This window comes from Notolepis coatsorum, assembly GCF_963971535.1.
Source record: "Notolepis coatsorum genome assembly, chromosome: 2".
NCBI lineage: Eukaryota > Metazoa > Chordata > Actinopteri > Aulopiformes > Paralepididae > Notolepis > Notolepis coatsorum.
In genome coordinates this window covers 45,935,526-45,958,290 of record NC_140166.1, presented here as the reverse complement: position 1 = coordinate 45,958,290, position 22,765 = coordinate 45,935,526, and the positions used below count along the sequence as shown (strand labels likewise).

Here is a 22,765-nt window from a genome sequence, read left to right as displayed (position 1 = left end):
TAAATTCATGGAATTAATGTAAAATCAACACAAAGAAAGTATATTTAGATTCAAAGACTATTTTAATAGCTTTCTTTGAATATAGTTTCTCTGTATACAAGCAAACTGAATATTTTACTGTTTTTTTTTTTTTGTATTTTTTTGTATTATTATTTTTTAAACAAACACATAAACAAACATGACAACACACGATTAGATATACAAGCATTGTAAAACAGTGTACATCAGTTAACTCATCGTTTGGATAAATGTCTTATACAAGATATACCCCTAATACCTGCTATCTATTCCCCTACACACATATGCTTCTGCTCGCACCCCCCGCCCTGGACCCCCCCATGGATAATCCATCCATTATCCTTCGCTCCTAACCAAACACTACCATTAAATGCTAGCTTTTATTCTCTCCACCACTTCTAACCACATTGTCAATTTGGATTCATTGAGACCCAAAATTCTTGCTGTAGATATTTCTAGATAAATCACATCGAGATATGTAAGAATCCAGACCTTTCGGCACATTTTTTCCGGTTGAAACCATCGTGATGCTATCAGTTTTTTAGCCACTGTAATACCAGCTAAAACCAATCTCTTTTGTTGTATAGGTACTGCATATTCAAAAACATCATTCAGCAGTAATATAGAGGGGTGTACAGGTATATTTAAGCATTACATCACGCGCAGGAGTGGTTTGTGAACAATAAACCATGCCTAGGGGTGGTCGTTAGACCCCCCTAGGCATGGTTTATTGTTCACAAATCACGACTGCAAGTGGTGTAAAGCTTTTATACAACTGCCACATTCATCCAACCTTATTTCTATACAATAAACACACATTAATCGAAGATTTATTGAAAAAACCATCCGCCAGAAAAAGTAGTTCCCACAACTACAAAAAAGACAATTGCGGTGGGTGGAGACTAGAGCGAGTGCTGACAGTCGAAAAGAAAAAGAAATTGAAAAAAAAATTGATAATTAATCAATCAATCAATCCGCGATTTTTCTTTTGTTACAGAATGATTCAAGACCCATCAATTACATCATCCAACATTGTTTAAACGACTAAGACATTCGCTGTGACAGAATCGCTTGATATTTAGTCGTTTAGTCGCTATCAACATATCCATTTGTAAAGATTATTGTCCACCTTCTTGTGATCCGGCGGATTGATGTGATGTGATTCGGTTGTGGGCGGGTCCTGGGCCAGCAAGCGTGGACTGATCGCAATACATACGTGTAAATGGACTGTTTCAGCCAATCAGAATTGAGAAATTTGCATGCCGTTGTATAATCAGAATTAAGAGATTTGATAATTGCTGGGTCACTTCTTCCCAGAATATCTTAACTGGTGGGCAGTCCCAATACATGTGCATAAATGTCCCCTCGTCCCCATTTGTACATAAGGAGCATTTGGAGTCTTGTTTAAGACCCATTCTGTTCAGTCTTATAGGAGTCAAGTATGTCCTATGAATATAGTTAAGATTGATTTGTTGATGGTCCGGGTTCCTTGATGCAAGTCGAACATTTGCCCAGGCTTCTTGCCAATCAAAATCTTTTTCTAGGTCTGGTATATCCCTCCTCCAAACAGAGTCTAGGTGGAGGGTTTCATACGAAGCCGTTAGTAATTGATGATAAAAATCTGATACAAAACCTCTCGATGTCTCTCTTTCATAGAAAAATTTGTGGTATCTGTGGTGTGCAATTGGTGTCTTTAATGGAACACTGTGAGTCTTCAAACATAACAATAATTGTGCGTAAAAAAGAAATGTGGAACCGGTGAGATTAAACTTTTTTTCTATTTCATCATAGCTACAAATACCCTGTTTGTTGAAAACATCTCCTAATGTATGTATGCCTTGCTTTTCCCATCTAGGGAATCTTATAGGTCGTTTTCTAATCAGGAGTGCATTGTTATTGAATAAGGGAGTATGATTATGCCATTTATGTGGATTAGAATATTTTCTTTGTGTTTCACGCCATATCCGGATCGCATGTGTAATTATGGGGCCAAATTTCAGTTCGCATTGCTTAATTGATATTTTGGTGTATACTATGTCCTGCAGTCTCTGTGGTGCTACTATATTTACTTCTAAATTTCTCCAGGATACTGATGCTTGGGGTTCACACCAGGTTGTCAGTGGTCTTAAAGTATTTTACTGTTCTGAACTATTTCTATTTTGCCAGGTTTGGAGGTTCTAGATTTAACCCTTTCACCACCACACTTCAGAAGGTTAACCTTTCACTACCACACTACAGAAGGTTAATCTTTTCACTACCACACTACAGACGGTTAACCTTCTGTAGTGTGGTTGTGAAAGGGCTAACCCTTTGTCGTGTGGCAGCAGTGTTAATTTTGTCAATGAAAATGATGACTAAATATGGTCGTCAACTAAGCTTTTCCCCCTGACTAAATCTAGACTAAAACAAAAAAGACAAAATCGAGACTAAAACTGACTAAGACTAAAATGCTCAGACCTGTAGTTGACTAAAACTGACTAAACGAAAAATAAATGAAGGTGACTAAATATGATGAAAACGAAAAAGGAGCATTTGACACATGACTAAGACTAAAACTAAAATAAAAATAGCTGCCAAAATTAACACAGTGTGGCAGTGAAAGGGTTAACCTTCTGTAGTGTGGTTGTGAAAGGGTTAACCATTTGTAGTGTGGCAGTGAAAGGGTTAACCTTCTGTAGTGTGGTAGTGAAAGGGTTACTGCTGCTGAACAGTATAAACCTCATTAGATACAACATATAAAATGTAATTCTGACATGTTACATCCTCTGTAGCCTAAATATGCCTCGTTTTATAAATGTGTATTGATAACATAGTGCTGTAATAAAATGTTCTAATAAATATGCATGATCAAGTTCAATAACGCGATAGGGTCGCACGCACGCGCGCGCACACACACACACACACACACACACACACACACACACACACACACACACACACACACACACACACACACACACACACACACACACACACACACACACACACACACACACACACACACACACACACACACACACACACACACACACACACACACACACACACACACACCTCTGCATATCAACAGCAACACCTGTCACATCCGCCAAATGGACTTATCACAAATACTAACACAAAAACTGAGCCTTCGTGAAATGGCATCAAGCTGCCTTCGAACAAAAAAAAGTACACAATTCTGCATTTCATTAGCATCACATTTGCGAGTCACGGTGTGGCAGACTGAAGCTTCAATTTAATGCCGCGGATAATAAGCATGCACCGGGGCTAACGTCCGTCTCCCAAATTGAATTTGTGATGATGAAAGAGGTCTTGATGATTGTCGCCCCTGGGTATATCATCCGTCATCATTGTTCCACGCTCCCCGCGGGACGGTTCAGTGTCTGAGCCATCTATCGTTAGCCATCTCAATCACAGAGGGAAAGAGACGGGCCACACGGCAGTGACTAATGCCAGGCCAGACTGATTGATTCTGACTAAGAGTCTGTGTGCATGTACTGTATGTGTGTGTATGTGAGAGCATATATGCGCATATGCGTGCGTGTGTGTGTGTGTGTGTGTGTGTGTGTGTACTGTAAGTGCAAGAGTGTGCACACATGTATGCATGTCTATTCTTGTTGTTGTGGGTGTGTGGAAAACAATGAACCGTTGGTGTAAAAAAAAAAAAAAGATAAAAAAAAGAAATTGGATGAAAAATGCAGGTAGAAAAACAAATGTGACAGCGAGGAACCTGCTGGATGAAATATGACGCAGTGCCACTGCCACCTGTCTCTGTCTCTTATCTAACAGCTCGCCAGCACACGTCAGGACAGCATCGACTGGACTGACACCTCTCCCCGTGCCCTCTCCATACATCAAATACAAATAGCTCGCTTCGACTTGGAAGAAGAGCCTGTGATCTTGGAAGAAGGACGTGTCGACTCGTGGCAGAGGAGCGTTTAGTTTTCGCCCATCTGATTCTACGTGACCCCCCCCCCCCCCGTATTACTTATGCAGTGGTGGGGTGGAGGAACGCCACCAGCCCTGATAACATCTCAAAGTCGCGAGGCACGTTCGGGGGGGGGGGACGGGTACGACGACGACGACGACGACGACGACGACATATCACCCTCGTACAAGTGTTTCTTCACAGGCCTCCTGTTGATCCTAGACACAGCTCTTTGTGGTGGAGCTTTAAAAAAAAACACACAGCGGAGAGAGATTGTTCTCGCAAGACAGGAAACCCAGGGGACACAGAGAGGTCTGGCATCTGCTCGGCTAGGCTGGGAATTCATAAAACCAAAATCCAGAAAGCATTTTAAAGCCAGCTGCCGCAGACGGCTGCTACATCGCCGCGGCGGCGTCACCGCGAGCCTGAGTCACGTCCTGAGCCCCGGCTCTGCCTGCCTGCCTGCCTGCCTGCCTGCCTGCCTGCCTGCCTGCCTGCCTGCCTGCCTGCCTGCCTGCCTGCCTGCCGTCAGCTCAGGCTCAGCTCAGCGCGCCTCCGATCCGCTCCTCTCCCGTCTCTCTCTCTCTCTGGGGACGACGAGTAGCTTGATTTCCCCCGATGCTCTCCGATGAGATCTCAATGCCTAATACCCTATCGGTCGTTGAAGGATAATCAAGTCGAACACGATAAAAAAAAGAAAAGGAGAACGACTGGTTAACATCTGAATGGCAGTGATTACAGTATGCGTGGCTTTTTGTGTCTGTCTGTCTGTCAAGAGCTAAGAGTCTGTCAGGCAGGGTCCTTCCTACTCCTATCATCACTGAAGTGTCTTTTCACACGGGCAATCTGCAGTCACGCACACGCGCACACGCACGCACGCACGCACACACACACACACACACACACACACACACACACACACACACACACACACACACACACACACACACACACACACACACACACACACACACACACACACACACACACACACACACACACACACACACACACACATAGAGAATACACTGTATCTTGACTACTCACTTTAAAGTAATCCTTGCATTCTTGCATCTAAAAGCAATTTCTTCCAAAAGCAGCATGCCCTTGTATCCTTTTAAATGCCCTTTTAAAATGAAAAATAGTGCTTGTAAAGGTGCTGGAAAGTCCTTGAATGTCATGTTGCAATGTCTGTGGGAACCCTGATATAGGTAGCTTGTTCCCTACCTGAACGGATATGTAGGTAGCTTCCTCCCTACCTGAACGGATATGTAGGTAGCTTGTTCTCTACCTGAAATGATATGTAGGTAGCTTGTTCTCTACCTGAAAGGATATGTAGGTAGCTTCCTCCCTACCTGAAAGGATGTGTAGGTAGCTTGTTCCCTACCTGAAAGGATGTGTAGGTAGCTTCCTCCCTACCTGAAAGGATGTGTAGGTAGCTTCCTCCCTACCTGAAAGGATGTGTAGGTAGCTTCCTCCCTACCTGAAAGGATGTGTAGGTAGCTTCTTCCCTACCTGAAAGGATGTGTAGGTAGCTTCCTCCCTACCTGAAAGGATGTGTAGGTAGCTTGTTCCCTACCTGAACGGATATGTAGGTAGCTTCCTCCCTACCTGAAAGGATGTGTAGGTAGCTTCCTCCCTACCTGAAAGGATGTGTAGGTAGCTTCCTCCCTACCTGAAAGGATGTGTAGGTAGCTTCCTCCCTACCTGAAAGGATATGTAGGTAGCTTCCTCCCTACCTGAAAGGATGTGTAGGTAGCTTCCTCCCTACCTGAAAGGATGTGTAGGTAGCTTCCTCCCTACCTGAAAGGATATGTAGGTAGCTTCCTCCCTACCTGAAAGGATATGTAGGTAGCTTGTTCCCTACCTGAAAGGATATGTAGGTAGCTTCCTCCCTACCTGAAAGGATATGTAGGTAGCTTGTTCCCTACCTGAAAGGATATGTAGGTAGCTTCCTCCCTACCTGAACGGATGTGTAGGTAGCTTGTTCCCTACCTGAAAGGATGTGTAGGTAGCTTCCTCCCTACCTGAAAGGATATGTAGGTAGCTTGTTCCCTACATGAAAGGATGTGTAGGTAGCTTCCTCCCTACCTGAAAGGATATGTAGGTAGCTTGTTCCCTACCTGAAATGATATGTAGGTAGCTTGTTCCCTACCTGAAAGGATGTGTAGGTAGCTTCCTCCCTACCTGAAAGGATATGTAGGTAGCTTGTTCCCTACCTGAAAGGATATGTAGGTAGCTTGTTCCCTACATGAAAGGATGTGTAGGTAGCTTCCTCCCTACCTGAAAGGATATGTAGGTAGCTTGTTCCCTACCTGAAAGGATATGTAGGTAGCTTGTTCCCTACCTGAAAGGATGTGTAGGTAGCTTCCTCCCTACCTGAAAGGATATGTAGGTAGCTTGTTCCCTACCTGAAAGGATATGTAGGTAGCTTCCTCCCTACCTGAAAGGATGTGTAGGTAGCTTCCTCCCTACCTGAAAGGATATGTAGGTAGCTTGTTCCCTACCTGAAAGGATATGTAGGTAGCTTCCTCCCTACCTGAAAGGATATGTAGGTAGCTTCCTCCCTACCTGAAAGGATATGTAGGTAGCTTGTTCCCTACCTGAAAGGATATGTAGGTAGCTTGTTCCCTACCTGAAAGGCGTGTGGCGTGTCGTCCACGCAGTAGACCCGGAGGCTATATTCCATGGAGCCGCCCTCCAGACTACCAAACGCAGCGAGCTTCAGCCTCTTGGCGGCCGCCTGGGTCAGGGGCTCGCCGGTCAGGGCGTAGGAGCCCGGCTGGTCCAGCAACAGGTAACAGCTCGTCGAGTCCATTAGGCAGTAACAGGAAGTTGACTCCTCCTCCACTGACATCACTTCCTGCAACACAGAGTACAGATGGTTGTAATAAAGAGGAAAAACCAGGTCAAACCGGTTTAATTTGAGTCTCTCGTGTGTCTGAGGCTGCGATCACTTTAATATTATTGTGCTCATTGTTCGTCATACTCATTCTAGGTTGGATAATTCCACAGTTTCTTTACGGTTAAACAGTAATAGGATTGAGATGTTATAGTAATACTAATCACGTAATAAAACTATACCCAACATTTCTTTCTCCAGCCTATTATGATGCAGATAGACGCACATATGTAGCATTAATAAATAATCAGATTTGGAATAAATTCAACAAATTAACTATGTGACTACTGAGTATGTATTATGTATTGGATCTGCAACTGGTTTGCCACTGTTGAATGATGACCGAAGTAACATAATGGAAGCTGAATTCTGAAAACACGGTTTGGTGAGTAGTCTCTGGAGAATGCCAAAATCATTTCCTAAACGAGTTATGCTAGTATATACAGTACAGAAAACAAAACAAGTCATTATGAGCAATGCGCACAGTGTTTTATTCATGACAACAACAGCAGGTGGAAAGCAATTCATTATTTCCAGCTGAAATGAAGGAACGTACAGTATCTTTCCATTCACTCCTAAACACAGTTTGTATTGGAAAGAGAACCGAAAAAGAGACCCTACTGTTCCAGACAGAGGAGCTGGAGACCTGAGATTATCACACAAATGAAATGGGTGGAAGTGGCCAAGGGAGAGAAATATACCTGTCTATATACCTGTCTCTATGCACGGTTTGAATGGAGTCAAGTTCTTCTAAACACTAGCGAGTTAACACATTGCGTTGAGATTTAAGAGCGCATAGAATGTTCTGACGCGATGCCACTAATACCTCTACAGAACACCCAGAGGGGGCAATGTTAAATGAGTTCATCATGACAGTGTTTAACCCCTTAACAGCCGGGCACATTTAGCATAAAACACCTGTCGATTGCATAACCAAAGTGATTTATTGTACTTCATACTTATAGCACATGCACAAGTCTGGTCTCTTTTTAAAGGTAACATTCTGAAGTGTCTTACAAAAAAATCACTTTGAGTGCTAATGTAATAGAGAAAGCAGGGGCGTCCATTTGGTATGGCAAGGTATGGCACTCGCCATACCTTGGCAAATAAAAATGTAAAAAAAAGATTTTAAATTTTTTTTTTTTGATTTAGAATTCGAATGTCAACATTATGAACAAAGCTTCGAACTATTCGGTACAGCCCTAGCATGTTTTGATATTGTCAATTCTCACTTTTACTAGGTGACTTTTACTGTGACTAACTGAAATATGCCCAAAAAAAGGAAAATGGACATAGGGACGTTTTTTTTATCAAAGGGCAGCAGAGACAAGTGATACAGGGACACAGGTAGGGTCTGGCTTAGTGATTATAATAGTGCAGTTCAGCATTCAGTAACCCATACTTTTTGTGAATGTGTTTTTGATACTACATTCTGTTGAACACACACCTCAAAACAGTACCTAAGGAAAATTGGCTCAATTGCAAGAAAAGTAATAGACAGTTATGATATTACATTCTGCATAATTCGTATGCAAAATATTGTGGTTCCCTGCTTTAGTCTGTTGACACATTTCTATACTAAAAATGCTTGTGTAGTCCTGTGTCATACCTAAATGTCATATAACTAAATTGTATAGAAACAACTCACCAAAAGTGACTATTGCACAACTGATTTGACAAAAAAAAATCCTCACCACCACCCCCCCCTCCCCCCCCTCCTCGCCATACCTTGCCTTTTAATGAAAGGACGCCACTGAGAGAAAGAGAGGTTTGAACACACTGAAATAAAATATTTGCTCCTTACTTTTGTGTTGACTTGTTGCCAGATTCCAAGTAGAATGTATGTTAACTTAATAGCACTGTGTATACGGATTGAATGTTTTGATACCATGCCCTTGCGGGTTATGGTTTTTGAAAAATGATGATAATAATAATACAATTAAATAAAAACATATTTTCAGAGAGCCTTCATAATGCTAGACTGAGTCTTGTATTAATTTACAGTGGCATCCTCTCTCTGCTCCTCCTTCTGTATCTCTTGCATCTCAAGAAATGGACTTCCGGAAGCAACAGCTGTGATAGGAGGATGGGGTTTGAGATAGGTCGATAGGCCTGCATGGTAACACCGAACAGAAATCTAAACAGATTTATTAAAAAAAAATCCTTTAAGTGTAAGAGCAGTAGACACTGAGTCACCAGAAGAGGCTCTTCAAAGCAACGCTAATCTCTGACTGAGCGACCCGAGGGGAGTCGCTACACAAGGTTCTCTAATCTACAGGAGCGCACGGCAGCATCTCAGGGAGAGATTATACAAATGAGTGCGGAGAGAGGAAAACATGTCAGCTTCCTGAACAGGGGGGAGGGGGGGTCAGAGAGAGAGAGAGAGAGAGAGAGAGAGAGAGAGAGAGATGGAGAGAGAGAGGGAGAGAGAGGGAGAGAGATAGGGAGAGAGCTTAATTGAGATGAAGACCTCATCTACGTGCCCTCGCCTGCAGGGTGAGTGAGACAGCGATACGCAGCGCGGGGACTTGTATAATCAAACTAACCCGAGGACCACCTCCCAACCATCTCCGTTGCTTATGGTAACATTATTATTAGGAATCAATAGGATGAGGATGCATGGGGCTCAGGCAGAAGGCAGCTGGTGTTCTTTCTACATAACGAGCCCTTCTGAAGCACCCCGCAAACCATCCCTAACAGCTGGGGGGTCAAAGTTGAAACATCATTTGAACCCTGGTTGGCCAAACTCAAGAGTATGATGCAGAATATTCCATTATTACTGGCTGCCTGGAAGTCTTATCTGAAATGGAAAAAAATCGAACCCTAACTAACCTTACTGTCATGCACATGTCCTAATAATACTAACCTACCCTGTAGCACTCAACACTTTGATGAACATTGTTACTCAGCTGATAGAGTTGTGCCCTTCCTGATGACTTGTCGTACAGAACTTGTAAGTCGCTTTGGATAAAAGCGTCAGCTAAATGACTAAATGTAAATGTAAATGCACTTATTATTTATTCTTATTATTTTCCTGCCACTGCTGAAAAACAGAAGCAAAGGAAAAGCGGTGGCCGGAGATTTTCCTCGTCAGTACGTTGGGAGGGGGGGGGGGGAGGGGGGGGGGGGGGGGGGCTCGTTATTTAGTGAGGAGGGTGGTCCAGGATTTATAGGGATGTATAATGACGTGTATTAGAGCTATTATGTGTATATATAATCGAAACAGACTAATCTGAACACCATTTGGCTGTCCCAGTGGGAGCTAGATCACCCTCAAGCACCCCCCCCCTCACCTCACCCTACATTCAGAGCGAATACGAGGAAAGGAAATAAATGCAAAATGACAACACCAAGTTTGCTAAGCCTGTGGGTGGAGGATTAAACAGACACTGCGCATTGCAGGCCAATAAAACAAACGTCTTCTTCACCAGAGGAAATAAAAAATGTCCTCGAATAAACAAAACACTACATAAACAAGTAAAGAGAAATGCCCCTCCTGTGACTCTGAACAAGGAATAAAATAACAACAGGCACGTTTCATTTCACCGTAACTCACAAAGCTCCTGGAGTAAACCTAATGTAACAGCCAACACAAAGTGCTGTGTGGTGGTGACAGAGGCACCGGGGCTGCTTGGTGTGTGTGTGGTGTGTGTGTAGCGGTGTTATGTACTAGGAGCCTGATCACTCCTGTGTCACTGTGCATGCAGGCCTGATCACTCCTGTGTCACGGGGCATGCAGGTGAGGGCTGCCAATTAGCTAATTGCTGCTGATTGGCTACCTGCTGGCAGCTTTAAAACCAGCCCTGGTAACACACATGCATGGTCTGTGGTTAGAGAAGTGTTGGGTAACAGATAGCTATCACGGTCTTCTGTCCTTGTACTTTAGTTTACACCAGTAATTCCTTAATAGAGTAGCATTTTGAGTTTGAGCACAGGGTTTTGGTGTTGGTTTGCACATAGGTTGCGGGCCTTTGAGCCAGGGTCGTAACAGTTGGGGGCTCGTCCGGGATATTTACCCCTAGAAATTTGTTTGGTGTTTTTTTTTTTGTGTTACACGGGGTGTCATGGTGTTATGGTTTGGGTGGTGTTCGTTACATATTGTGTAACGTGGGGGCTTGAGCCGTTTCATCAAACAGGTGAGTATGCCTTATTTGTTTGTAATTTGATGTGACTACTTATGCTGTTAAAATATATAGTTTAGTGGGCACCACATGTAGATAGGGACAGTATTTTCTGGTTGTTGGTTAGCTTCCTGTGCACCACATACTCCTGGGGCAGTCAGGGAAGTGATGAGCACCATCTACTTGTCTGGTACCGTATCATGTACTGGACGGGTGGATGGTCAAGTATGATCTTTGACTGGTAGCAGGTGTGGTTGAAGATGGTTAGGTCTACAGGGCATTAGTTTAAGGGTAGGTAGATTAGGGGGCCAGAAAACACAGGTAGTGTGGTAGGGCCTGATTTAGTGTTTCTTAGGGTAGACATGTGGTGGGCCGGTTTTGACTGCAGTTTAGATGTAGAAGCATATGTAGTCATATCAGGTTAGAAGGCGCACCTGTTTGGATTTGTTTGTTGAATTTATTTTGTTTGTTTGAGTGTTTGGTGAGCATACCTGATAGCACCTGACCTCCTGCGTGTATGACACGTCTATTTATTTCAGGGTGGTTGTGTTTTATTTTTATTTTTATTTTATTTAATTTTTTTTGCAAACTAGAAAGGTGCGCTCCGTAGAGCTCACATTTCCACCGCGTTCCCTTCTGGTTGTTGTTATTGGCATTAGCATTCTTCTGTGGTTCTTCAGTGGTTCTTCGTGGTTCTTCAGTGGTTCGTTAGGGGGTCTTCAGTGGTTCTTTAGTGGTTCTTCGTGGTTCGTTAGTGGTTCTTCGTGACTGTAAGGTAAAGTGGGTAGCTTGTGGTGACTGGTACAGTAACGATGGCTTCCATCAGGGACTTTGTTGATCGCCCGTCTCATGACATGTTGGAGAAGTTTTCCAAGGAACAACTTCTATAACTTGCTGTACACTACAGGGTAGAGCTTACTGCAAGTGAGAAACGTTTGAAGCCAACTGCCTTGAGTGCTTTATGGGTGTTACTCATTAGAGAGCAGGTGCTTGAGGAGAGGGTGGAGGAGCCTCCTTTGTCTGACGCGTCTCCGCTATTACCTGGTGCAGAGGGTGAGTGGAGGATTAGGGAGTTGGAATTTAAGGAAAGGCAGCTAGAGCGAGAGCGTGAGGAGAGGAGAGAGGAGCGTGAGCTTAAGGAGAGAGAGAGGAGAGAGGAGCGTGAGCTTAAAGAGAGGAAAGAGGAGCGGGAGCTTAAGGAGAGACAAATGTTGCTGGAGCACGAGCGTGCGCAGAAGGAGCTTGAGTTTAAGCATGCTGCCTTACAGGCGGGTGCTCTGCATTCAGAGTCACGTTCCGGTTTTGATGTAGGCAGGAATATTAGGATGGTGCCTCCATTTTTTGAGAAAGACGTGGAAAGATATTTTCCCCTTTTTGAACGGGTGGCGACCACATTGAAGTGGCCTGATACCGCCTGGACACTGCTGCTATAATGTGTTTTAGTTGGTAGGGCACAAGAAGCCTATACTGCTCTGTCTCTTGAACAAAGCGCTGATTATGAGCTTGTTAAGGCTTCCATTTTGAGGGCTTATGAGTTGGTTCCCGAGGCCTATCGTCAGCGTTTTAGAGGCTATCGCAGGTCGGAGGGACAGTCGTATGTTGAATTCGGAAAAGAGAAGGAGAACCTGTTTGACCGGTGGTGCACCTCGCAAAAAGCAGAGTCAAGGGAGCAGCTTAGACAGTTGGTTCTCCTAGAGGAATTTAAGAGGTGTGTTCCTGATAACGTTTCCACACATCTAAATGAGCATAAGGTATCGAAGATAGGCGACGCTGCTGTCTTGGCTGATGAGTTTGTGCTAACACACAAATCTGTTTTTGTAGAGGAGGGCCGTGTAGAGTCCAGGAGTAGTAGGCGTCCTTTTCAGGGGAGCCGGTTCCCGGCACCCGTGTCTGCTGGTCGGTTTACTTCGACTCCTAGGCAAGGTGGCTCTGCTAGTGCATTCCCAGAGGCGGTTATCTGTTTTTACTGTAAGGAGCCTGGTCATATCGTTGCTGGGTGCCCTGTGCTTAAGCAGAAAAATGTAAAAACTGTGGCTCTGGTAGAAATCATGGACAGGACACCTATGCCGACATTAGAGGGTGGGGTGCGAAGTATCAAAGGTGCAGACAGGGAGCTAGAGGGCTCCTCAACGTTTATGATGGATGGATTTGTTTCACTGGTTGGTGCATTAGGATCAAAGCAGGCTATTACAATATGGAGAGATACAGGAGCTTTCCAGTCTCTCATTCTGGATGGGATTTTGCCATTTTCGGAAGATTCTTCATTGCATTCCGGTGCCATTGTTCAGGGCTTTGGAGGAGGCTTTGTGAATACTCCTTTGCATGAAGTCTCGCTAAACTCTCCCTTAGTATCAGGCAATGTTGTTGTAGGAGTGTGTTCTCACATTCCCATAAAGGGGGTGTCCTTCATTCTAGGGAACGATTTGGCCGGTGGCAAAGTGCTGGCTACTCCAGTTGTAATTCCCGTCCCTGTAGTTTCTGAGGTTCCTGATGAGCTCGCACAGAAGCATCCAGGAGTGTTTCCTGTGTGTGCGGTAACACGCGCAATGTCAAAGGTCAAATGTGACACCCATGATGTTGTTAACTCAGATTGTGATATGACACTTAGTGACACGTTCTTTGTTGAGTTGAAAAGTGGCCCTGATGAGGGTTTTGGTAAGGTGATACCGTCTCATGAGCAGTTGGTACTAGAGCAAAACAAGGATGTCTCCTTGTCGTCCCTCTTTGAAGAGGCGGTTTTAGAGGATGCAATGATAGATACGTCTCAAGGATACTTTGTTAGCAATGTTGTGCTCATGAGAAAGTGGACACCACCTAACCTGTCCAGTCTGGATGACTGGGGCAGTGTGTTTCAGATTGTTGTTCCAGCCGTGTATCGTCCTGATATACTGCATCTAGCACATGATCATGATCTTGCTGGTCACATGGGAGTCAGGAAGACTTATGACCGTGTGCTGAGACATTTTTGTTGGCCTGGTTTGAAGTCGGATGTGGCACAATATTGCCGCTCGTGCCATGTGTGCCAGGTTGTTGGTAAACCAAACCAGAAGATCCCTCAGGCTCCTCTGCAGCCTATTCCTGCCGTTGGGGAACCTTTTGAGCGGATCCTCATTGACTGTGTTGGTCCCCTCCCTCGAACTAAGACAGGGAACCAGTACCTTTTGACTATTATGTGTGCAGCGACCCGTTTTCCTGAAGCCATTCCTTTACGCAAGATCATAGCCCCAGCTATATCCAAAGCTCTGGTTAGGTTTTTTTCAACGTTTGGTTTACCAAAGGTTATTCAATCAGATCAAGGGTCTAACTTCATGTCCCGTCTCTTTGCTCAGGATTGCCCTTCCTCTGCCTATCATCCAGAGTCCCAGGGGGCGCTGGAGAGATTTCACCAGACTATCAAAACAATGCTGCGGGCATATTGTACGGAGTTCGAAAAAGACTGGGATGATGGAATCCCTTTGCTTCTGTTTGCTGCTAGGGAGGTAACCCAGGAGTCTCTTGGATTCAGCCCGGCTGAGCTGGTGTTCGGCCACACAGTGAGGGGTCCTTTGAAACTGCTGAAGGAAAAGTGGTTGGCTGACCAGACTCCTTCCTCTACTCACTTGTTGGACTATGTGTGTGACTTCAGGCTTAAGCTTAGTAGAGCATGTGAACTAGCGAAAGAGAACCTAAAGGTAGCCCAAGGAAAAATGAAGGTGTGGTATGATAGGCGGGCCCGACATAGGGTGTTCTCACCGGGAGACAAGGTGTTGGTTCTCTCGCCTATTCTTGGGTCTGCATTACAGGCTAAATATAGTGGGCCATACTCCGTTGAGCGCAAAGTTGGTGAGGTCGACTACTTGATTAAGACTCCCGACCGCAGGCGCAAGAGTAGATTATGTCACGTCAATATGTTGAAGGCGTACAATGATAGGGCAGGGGTCAAGCCTGTGGCTGTTCTAACAGTTTCTGCATCTCCTATTGTAGCCGACTGTTCTGTGTCGAAGGAGATTTCTCAGGGCAGGTTGCCAAACACCCAGATACTAGGTGACTTGGACTCACACCTGTCGTACTTGCCACTTCCTGAGCGTACGGATGTGGTGCGCCTACTTAGACAGCATTTACGTTTGTTTTCTGATGTCCCTAGTCGTACTAATGTACTCGAGCATGACATTGATGTTGGTAGTGCAGGGCCAATTAAGCAACATGCCTACAGGGTGAATCCGGAAAAACGACGGATCTTGAGTAAGGAAGTAGACTATATGGTGAGACATGGCATTGCGGAGCCCAGTTCTAGTGCGTGGAGCTCCCCCTGCCTGCTTGTTGATGAGCCAGACTGCACTCTGTTCTGTACTGACTTCCGTAAAGTTAATGCAGTAACCAAGCCGGACTCGTACCCTCTTCCTCAGAATGGACGACTGTATCGATCGGGGGGGTTCAGCAGCCTTTGTAAGTAAATTGGATTTGCTAAAGGGATACTGGCAGGTTCCGCTTACTCCGCGAGCACGTGAGATATCCGCTTTTGTCACACCAGAGAGTTTCTGCCAGTATACAGTGATGGCCTTTGGCATGCGAAATGCCCCAGCGACGTTTCAGCGGCTAGTGAACAAGGTCCTGGCCGGGGTAGCGTTATGTGAGGCATATCTGGATGACCTGGTTATCCACAGTTCCTCTTGGTCACAACATGTGGAGCATCTGGCGGAAGTGTTCAAGCGGTTGGGTGATGCTAACTTGACAGTTAACCTTGCAAAATGTGAATTTGGACAGGCCACGGTTACCTACCTGGGTAATGTGGTTGGACGTGGGCATGTGTGCCCCATTGCAGCTAAGGTGGAGGCTATAGTGGGCTTCCCTGCTCCCATCACCAGGCGGGAGTTAAAGCGCTTCCTAGGTATGGCAGGGTACTATAGGAGTTTCTGTAGGAACTTTGCTTCTGTTGTTGCCCCTTTGACCGATCTGCTCAGTCCTAAGGTACCTTTCGTGTGGACTGAGACTTGTCAACAGTCTTTTGAGAGCATCAAGTGTATTCTGATTAGCACTCCCGTTCTGTCAGCTCCCGATTTTCAACTGCCATTCAAGTTGGCAGTGGATGCTAGTGACCTCGGTGCTGGAGCTGTCCTCCTGCAAGAGGATGCATTAGAGGTGGAGCACCCAGTGTGCTACTTTTCTAAAATGTTTGACAGGCATCAACTGCACTACTCTACTATAGAGAAGGAGGCGCTCGTTGTTTTTTTGTTTTGGTTATGGGTTGTTGTGTAGTGGTTGCCTCTTGGGCAACCAGTTTGGTGGGGGAGGTGTTATGTACTAGGAGCCTGATCACTCCTGTGTCACTGTGCATGCAGGCCTGATCACTCCTGTGTCACAGGGCATGCAGGTGAGGGCTGCCAATTAGCTAATTGCTGCTGATTGGCTACCTGCTGGCAGCTTTAAAACCAGCCCTGGTAACACACATGCAGGGTCTGTGGTTAGAGAAATGTTGGGTAACAGATAGCTATCACGGTCTTCTGTCCTTGTACTTTAGTTTACACCAGTAATTCCTTAATAGAGTAGCATTTTGAGTTTGAGCACAGGGTTTTGGTGTTGGTTTGCACATAGGTTGCGGGCCTTTGAGCCAGGGTCGTAACAAGCGGTGTGGTGTGTAGCTTGGTGTGTGTGTAGCGGTGTGTGTGTAGCGGTGTGTGGTGGTGACAGGCACAGGGCTGCTTGGTGTGTGTGTTGTGTTTAGCGGTGTGGTGTGTAGCTTGATGTGTGTGGTGTGTGTGTAGTGGTGTGTGCTGGTGACAGGCACAGGGCTGCTTGGTGTGTGTGGTGTGTGTGTGTAGCGGTGTGGTGTGTAGCTTGGTGTGTGTGGTGTGTGTGTGGTGGTGACAGGCACAGGGCTGCTTGGTGTGTGTGGTGTGTGTAGCGGTGTGATGTGTAGCTTGGTGTGTGTGGTGTGTGTGTGTGGTGTATGCAGGGTTGCCACAGACATTGCAAAATTAAATTCAAGGACTTTTAAGTACTTTTCCAAGCACCATTTTTCATTTTCAAGGATGTCACTCGAAGGATACAATTCACTTTTAAATGCTGTTTTTCTTTTAAAAGCATCTTCTTGGCCTGCTTGCCAGCGAGAGCAAGCTAGAGCGTCACACGTGAAGAAGAAATGAGGGAAAGCCGTTGGAGCGCGCAAGACTGTCTCGTCAGATTTGATTAAAACAGATGACGTGTTGATCATGGATGAACAAAACATTCAATGTGAATGGTTGATTTGAATTTCAAGGACTTTTTAAGCACCTTGTTAAAAATGGGTTGTTTTCAAGGAATTGAGGGTGGGTGGGTGCAGGGTGCAGGGTGGAGGGCGGGTGGGTGGATGCAGGGTCACCCAGAGTGAAGGTTCAGCGGCGGGGGGCCATTTCCAGGACTTGGCTCCTGATCGCCTCGTGTCCACATTCATCGTACTGATCCCAGAGTCCTGATCCAGCGATCGATACTTCCCGCGTCTAACGGGCCCTTTATACCCTGTCGTTACACCCGGCCGCACCCTCTCTCCCCCTCTCTCTCTCTCTCTCTCTCTCTGACTGACAGCAGCCATGCCTCTTCCTCTCTATTACACAGCGTAATTATTATTTTTTTTTCTCCAGCTGTCCCAGTGTTGTTCGCTTACTCGCGCGCACACACACACACACACACACACACACACACACACACACACACACACACACACACACACACACACACACACACACACACACACACACACACACACACACACACACACACACACACACACACACACACACACACACACACACACACACACACACACACCACAGAATTACTATTGTCACATAAAACAAATATATAGAGGTCAGTGAAAGGAAAACAGAGTCGACGGCCTTACAGTAAGTCAGGTAACGTGTGGCATGTTTTCTCTCCATCGTGTTCGGACAACGTGACATTTAACGACGGGAATAAGGAGCTGTTGAACAAAAGGACAACCGGGGAGAAATAAATCATCCAGAGACGGATTGGTTGATGGGTCATCATGTGGTATTTCTCTCTCACCTCCCATTTATTGTCCTGCGTCTTCCTCTTGAGCTGGATGTTCCAGTTGTCAGCGTCCAGCGCGGCGCAGTGGGTGATCGTCATGGCGACGGGACTCGAGAGGTCCAGTCCCGGGGGGCCGTACGTCACCTCCGGGCCCAGCAGGACCTCACAGCCGCTAGTGTCGGTGTGGACACTAGACGGAAACACACACACACACACGCACACACACGCACGCACACACACGCACACACGCACACACGCGCGCACACGCACACGCACGCACACACACACACACACACACACACACACACACACACACACAGTGATATTGTGATGTTGGAAATGACGAGTCGGAAGGGAGCTGTAGTCGGTCAAAGGCCTATGTTTTGATTTGTGGTGACAGAATGACTCTGTTAGATGTCAGAGTGCAATGTTCTCTTTGATATGACTCGGACGCGCCGCCATATAGAGTAAATTACCGCTTAAGACGGAAAGAAAAACAACTTATCATCCACGGGGAGGACTGGAGATTGTCAGCCACAGTGAGACTGTAAGCTGCTCTCTCCATGACTCATATAGTCATCTCTCATTCAACCATTATCTTTTTTCATATCTACTTTTTCTCCCCCTTTTTCTGTATTTTTCTCCCATCCCAATTTAGTCGTTATGCCAATTCCCTTCCTGGTCGTTGCGTGCATTTCCCCCCCACTTGCCGGCCTGGGGAGGGTTGATAGATACTATCACATGTCTCCTCCGATACATGTGGAGTCAGCCAGCCGCTTCTTTTCACCTGACAGCGAGGACTCTCACTGGGGGAGCGTAACGCGTGGGAGGATCACACTACCTCCCCCAGATCCCTTCCTTGCTGAGCAGGCGCCCCGACCGACCAGTAGGAGTCGCTGTTTACAACGACCAGGACAGCTGGATTCGATCCCAGAGTCTCTGCGGTGGTAGGCAGGCGCTTAGTCCGCTGCGCTACCCAGCCGCCCTCATTCAACCATTATCTGTACTTTAGATCTCTGTTCAGGCTGCTGCTGGATAAAATGAAATAGATTAATGAGGAGAAGAAGAGGAAGAAGAAGAGGAAGAAGAAGAAGAAGAAGAAGAAGAAGAAGAAGAAGAAGAAGAAGAAGAAGAAGAAGAAGAAGAAGAAGAAGAAGAAGAAGAAGAAGAAGAAGAAGAAGAAGAAGAAGAAGAAGAAGAAGAAGAAGAAGAAGAAGAAGAAGAAGAAGAAGAAGAAGAAGAAGAAGAAGAAGAAGAAGAAGAAGAAGAAGAAGAAGAAGCCTTAGGAGGGGTAGTTTGTCGCCAAGATAAGATAAGATATTCCTTTATTGATCCCCTTGGGGAAATGCAGTCATCATAGCAGCATGGGGGAGGGGAGGTACAAGTACATGTGATAGAAGACATGATACAGGGCATCAAATTATAGTACAGTGGAGAAGTAAAAATGAAAAAAGAAAAGAAATACGCAGTGTAACAATATAACAATATAATTAACACTGAGCATGCGCATATGGGCAAGTAGGCAGTATAAATAGGTCAAGGTGCAGATGAGGGTGCATTCCCTTTCAGTTATATTTGCCCCACAATAAATATAGTTACAATATATGTATAATCTAATAATCTAATCTATATATAATCTAATAATCTAATATATATATATAATCAAAAAATACTAAATATGCTCTGATTGAGTAAGTAGTATACAGTATACACATAAGGTGCAGTAGGCTGTGATATACTTTGTACGTTATACATTGAAGTTCCCTGCAATAACTTCTGCAGAGACATAAAGTCAGACGGGTGATTTTCCTTCCGATTGGTGCAGGCTCATTAAAAATGGCGCACGATTAATGCTGCTGGTGGTGGAGGGTGGCAGTGGCACCTTTGTTCTTTTAGGGCAGGCCAGATCAAGGCAGAGCGGCACAACGCCCCCTGCAGGCCAGATCAAGGCAGAGCGGCACAACGCCCCCTGCAAAGCTCCCTAAGCTCATATCAGTCCCAGCATATCAGAGATCTGAGAGCCCTGATTTGTCAAGATTTGATTTATGGTCCTCGTGGGACTACGGGGCGCTAAATTCACAGCTTTCCAGTACGGTATATACAATGACCTTAAACAAACACGCACAAGAGTTAAAGAGGAGGACGCGGTGACAGTGATGCCGTGTGCCGGATGAGAGCAGCAGCTGTGTTTCACCGGCTCCCTCTTGTTGATGTATGATTCAACACAATCTGTTACCATATAGTGCCTTCTGATGCATGTTATCATAAGGAGAGGAGGAGCCTTGCTAAGCTCCAGGCCATCAGGGATGAATGAATGAATGAATGAATGAATGAATGAATGAATGAATGAATGAATGAATGAATGAATGAATGAATGAATGAATGAATGAATGAATGAAAACTTTATTTAACAGATTGCAGAATGGGTACAATACAGTACGGTCCCCCATTTTCAACTCATATAGACATTTATGACATATACACAACATACATGACATTTATGGCATAGGGACATATAGGTATTTAGTACTGATACATTTGTGACATAAACGGTATTCAAATATACAGTACTGTTACCCCTAGATCCTGACAGAGTATATACATAATTATGATGGGGAGGGGACTGTACATTAGGAGGGGGTGGGTGGGTGGGAGAGAGATATACATACGGCGGGGAGGGAATATATACATGCGGTGGGGAGGAGACTGTCTATTAGGAGGTGGTGGGGGTTTTGGGCATTTACGGTGGCCAGTTTCGAATTGCAGCCTCCCGTAGGTGCTCTTTAAGAGCGGTTTTGAATGTGGGTAGGGATTCACATTCCTTTACAGCTTTAGGTAGGGCGTTCCACATTGATGTGGCATAATTGCGAAACGTATTTAGTCCCTTGTTTGAGCCGAATCTGGGTTTAACATGATTGTTGAGCTTCCTCTGGTGTAGTGGTTGTGGTATTCACTGACCTTTGGGCAGTATTTTGACATGTACATGGGTACCTTAGTCGTATAGTGTATCTTGTAGACCAGGCCCATTGCAAGTTGCTGTACTCTGTCGTCTACTCTAAGCCATCGTAGGTTGTCAAAGTGGGCATGGGTGAGGTGGGTTCTGGGGGTAAGGGAAGGTAAGGGAACACCCCTCCCACCCACTATACACAGACCTGGCTGACAGGAGGAGCATGTTCAGTGCCAGGCTCACACTACCTAAATGCAGCACTGAACGGCACAGGAAGTCCTTCATTCCGACAGCCATCAGACTATACAATGCATCACTGTGCCTCACTGCATCACTGAGCACAGGGTGACAGTTACCGTCTTCCTGGACTCTTACTTTTGAAACAGCACTGTGCAATATTACACCTACTGTAGACCTCAGTATATTTTTTACTGTATTTATTTACTGTATATTTTATTCCATTTTTATTCTATTTTATTCTATTCTTATTTAGGCAATTTGATTTGTTTTGTTATTCTTATTCGTGACCTGTTCTGTCTAAATGTTTAATGTTGAGCGATTTGCAGTGCCAAATTTCCCTCGGGATAATAAAAGTATTTCTATTCTATTCTATTATATTGTCCGATTACCATTCTCTGCAGACCTGTAGGACTGTGTACAACAGAATCTTCTATTCCTATTTTTGCACATTTGCCACACAAAGAACAAATTTTCCCCCAGGACTGCCATCGGGGTTATGAGTGGCATCACTCACTCACTCAGTCACTCACTCAGTCACTCACTCACTCAGTCACAGTGATCTGGCAGGGACGTTTTATTGGATGTACGCGCAGGTAGCGCCGTCGCTCTTTCAGGTCTGGTAAATTTTTGCATGGTGTTATTCACAGTCAAAGATAAAACTAATTTAATTGATATTCTCATTTGGTTCATTACAATTTACTCAAGCCTAGTAACAGACACAGTATTTCTGACACTGGGAATACATTCCCCGAGATCCATAGATGTCCCTAGAATCAGATACAAGAACATGCAAATGGACCATTTAAAAAAAAAGTTTGTAAATGTTTATTCTACGTTCTTATCGAATGAATGAGATTAAACAATTTTTTTTTTAAAGAACGATTATTTAAAAAAAAATATATATATATATATATTTTTTTTTAATACATTTTGAGTACATTTTCATAACGCGATAATTTGCTGTGTAATTAATTTATCTAATTAACGCGATAAACTGACAGCCCTAATTAAAAGTAAAAAAAATGTATGCATTTAATCGCATAATGATTTTTCTTTATTGTGTAAGAATGTTACCTTTCAAAGGAGACCAGACTCATGCATGTGCTATAAGTACTGTATAAAGTATAATAAATCGCAAATAACTTTTTTTCTTAGTCTGGCTTCTTCATAAAAAAATATTAAAATAAGAGAAATTGAGATCAATCAATAGTTTTTTTTTTCAATTGTCAACTGTTCTGGAATGTACTTGAAAGTACTGCGTTTTACTTTTACCTCGAAAGTGCTTGAGTTTACAAAAGGTCCTTTGTGCTATATATATATTATTCCTAAAATTGCTGCACTTTGTTAAAAAATGCATTGATCTGTTGGTCTGTGTAGTAGCTAATACAGGATTTTGCTGCATAAACGTATGTATAATGTATATTCATTGATTCACTCGTATACCAAAATGTTTGCTTTTCGCATCAAATATTGATATGCAATTAAAATGTGATTAATTTAGATTAATTAACTATAAAGTCTTGAATTAATTCGATTAAAATGTTCGAGTCCCATCACAAACTCTCAACTAGGGTTGGGGCGATGTCTAGTGAATTGGCATATGA

The 22,765-nt window shown here is 44.5% G+C and overlaps 1 protein-coding gene across 1 annotated transcript in view; it reads right to left on the bottom strand.

The window, feature by feature from the left end:
* unc5db (unc-5 netrin receptor Db) overlaps positions 1-22,765 on the bottom strand; it is a gene marked incomplete at both ends in the record, with an annotated part of 422,972 nt that overhangs the window by 19,476 nt on the left and 380,731 nt on the right. The window contains 2 exon segments of the mRNA XM_084308131.1: positions 6,582-6,809; positions 17,990-18,164. Coding sequence (XP_084164257.1) covers positions 6,582-6,809; positions 17,990-18,164 — 403 coding nt within the window.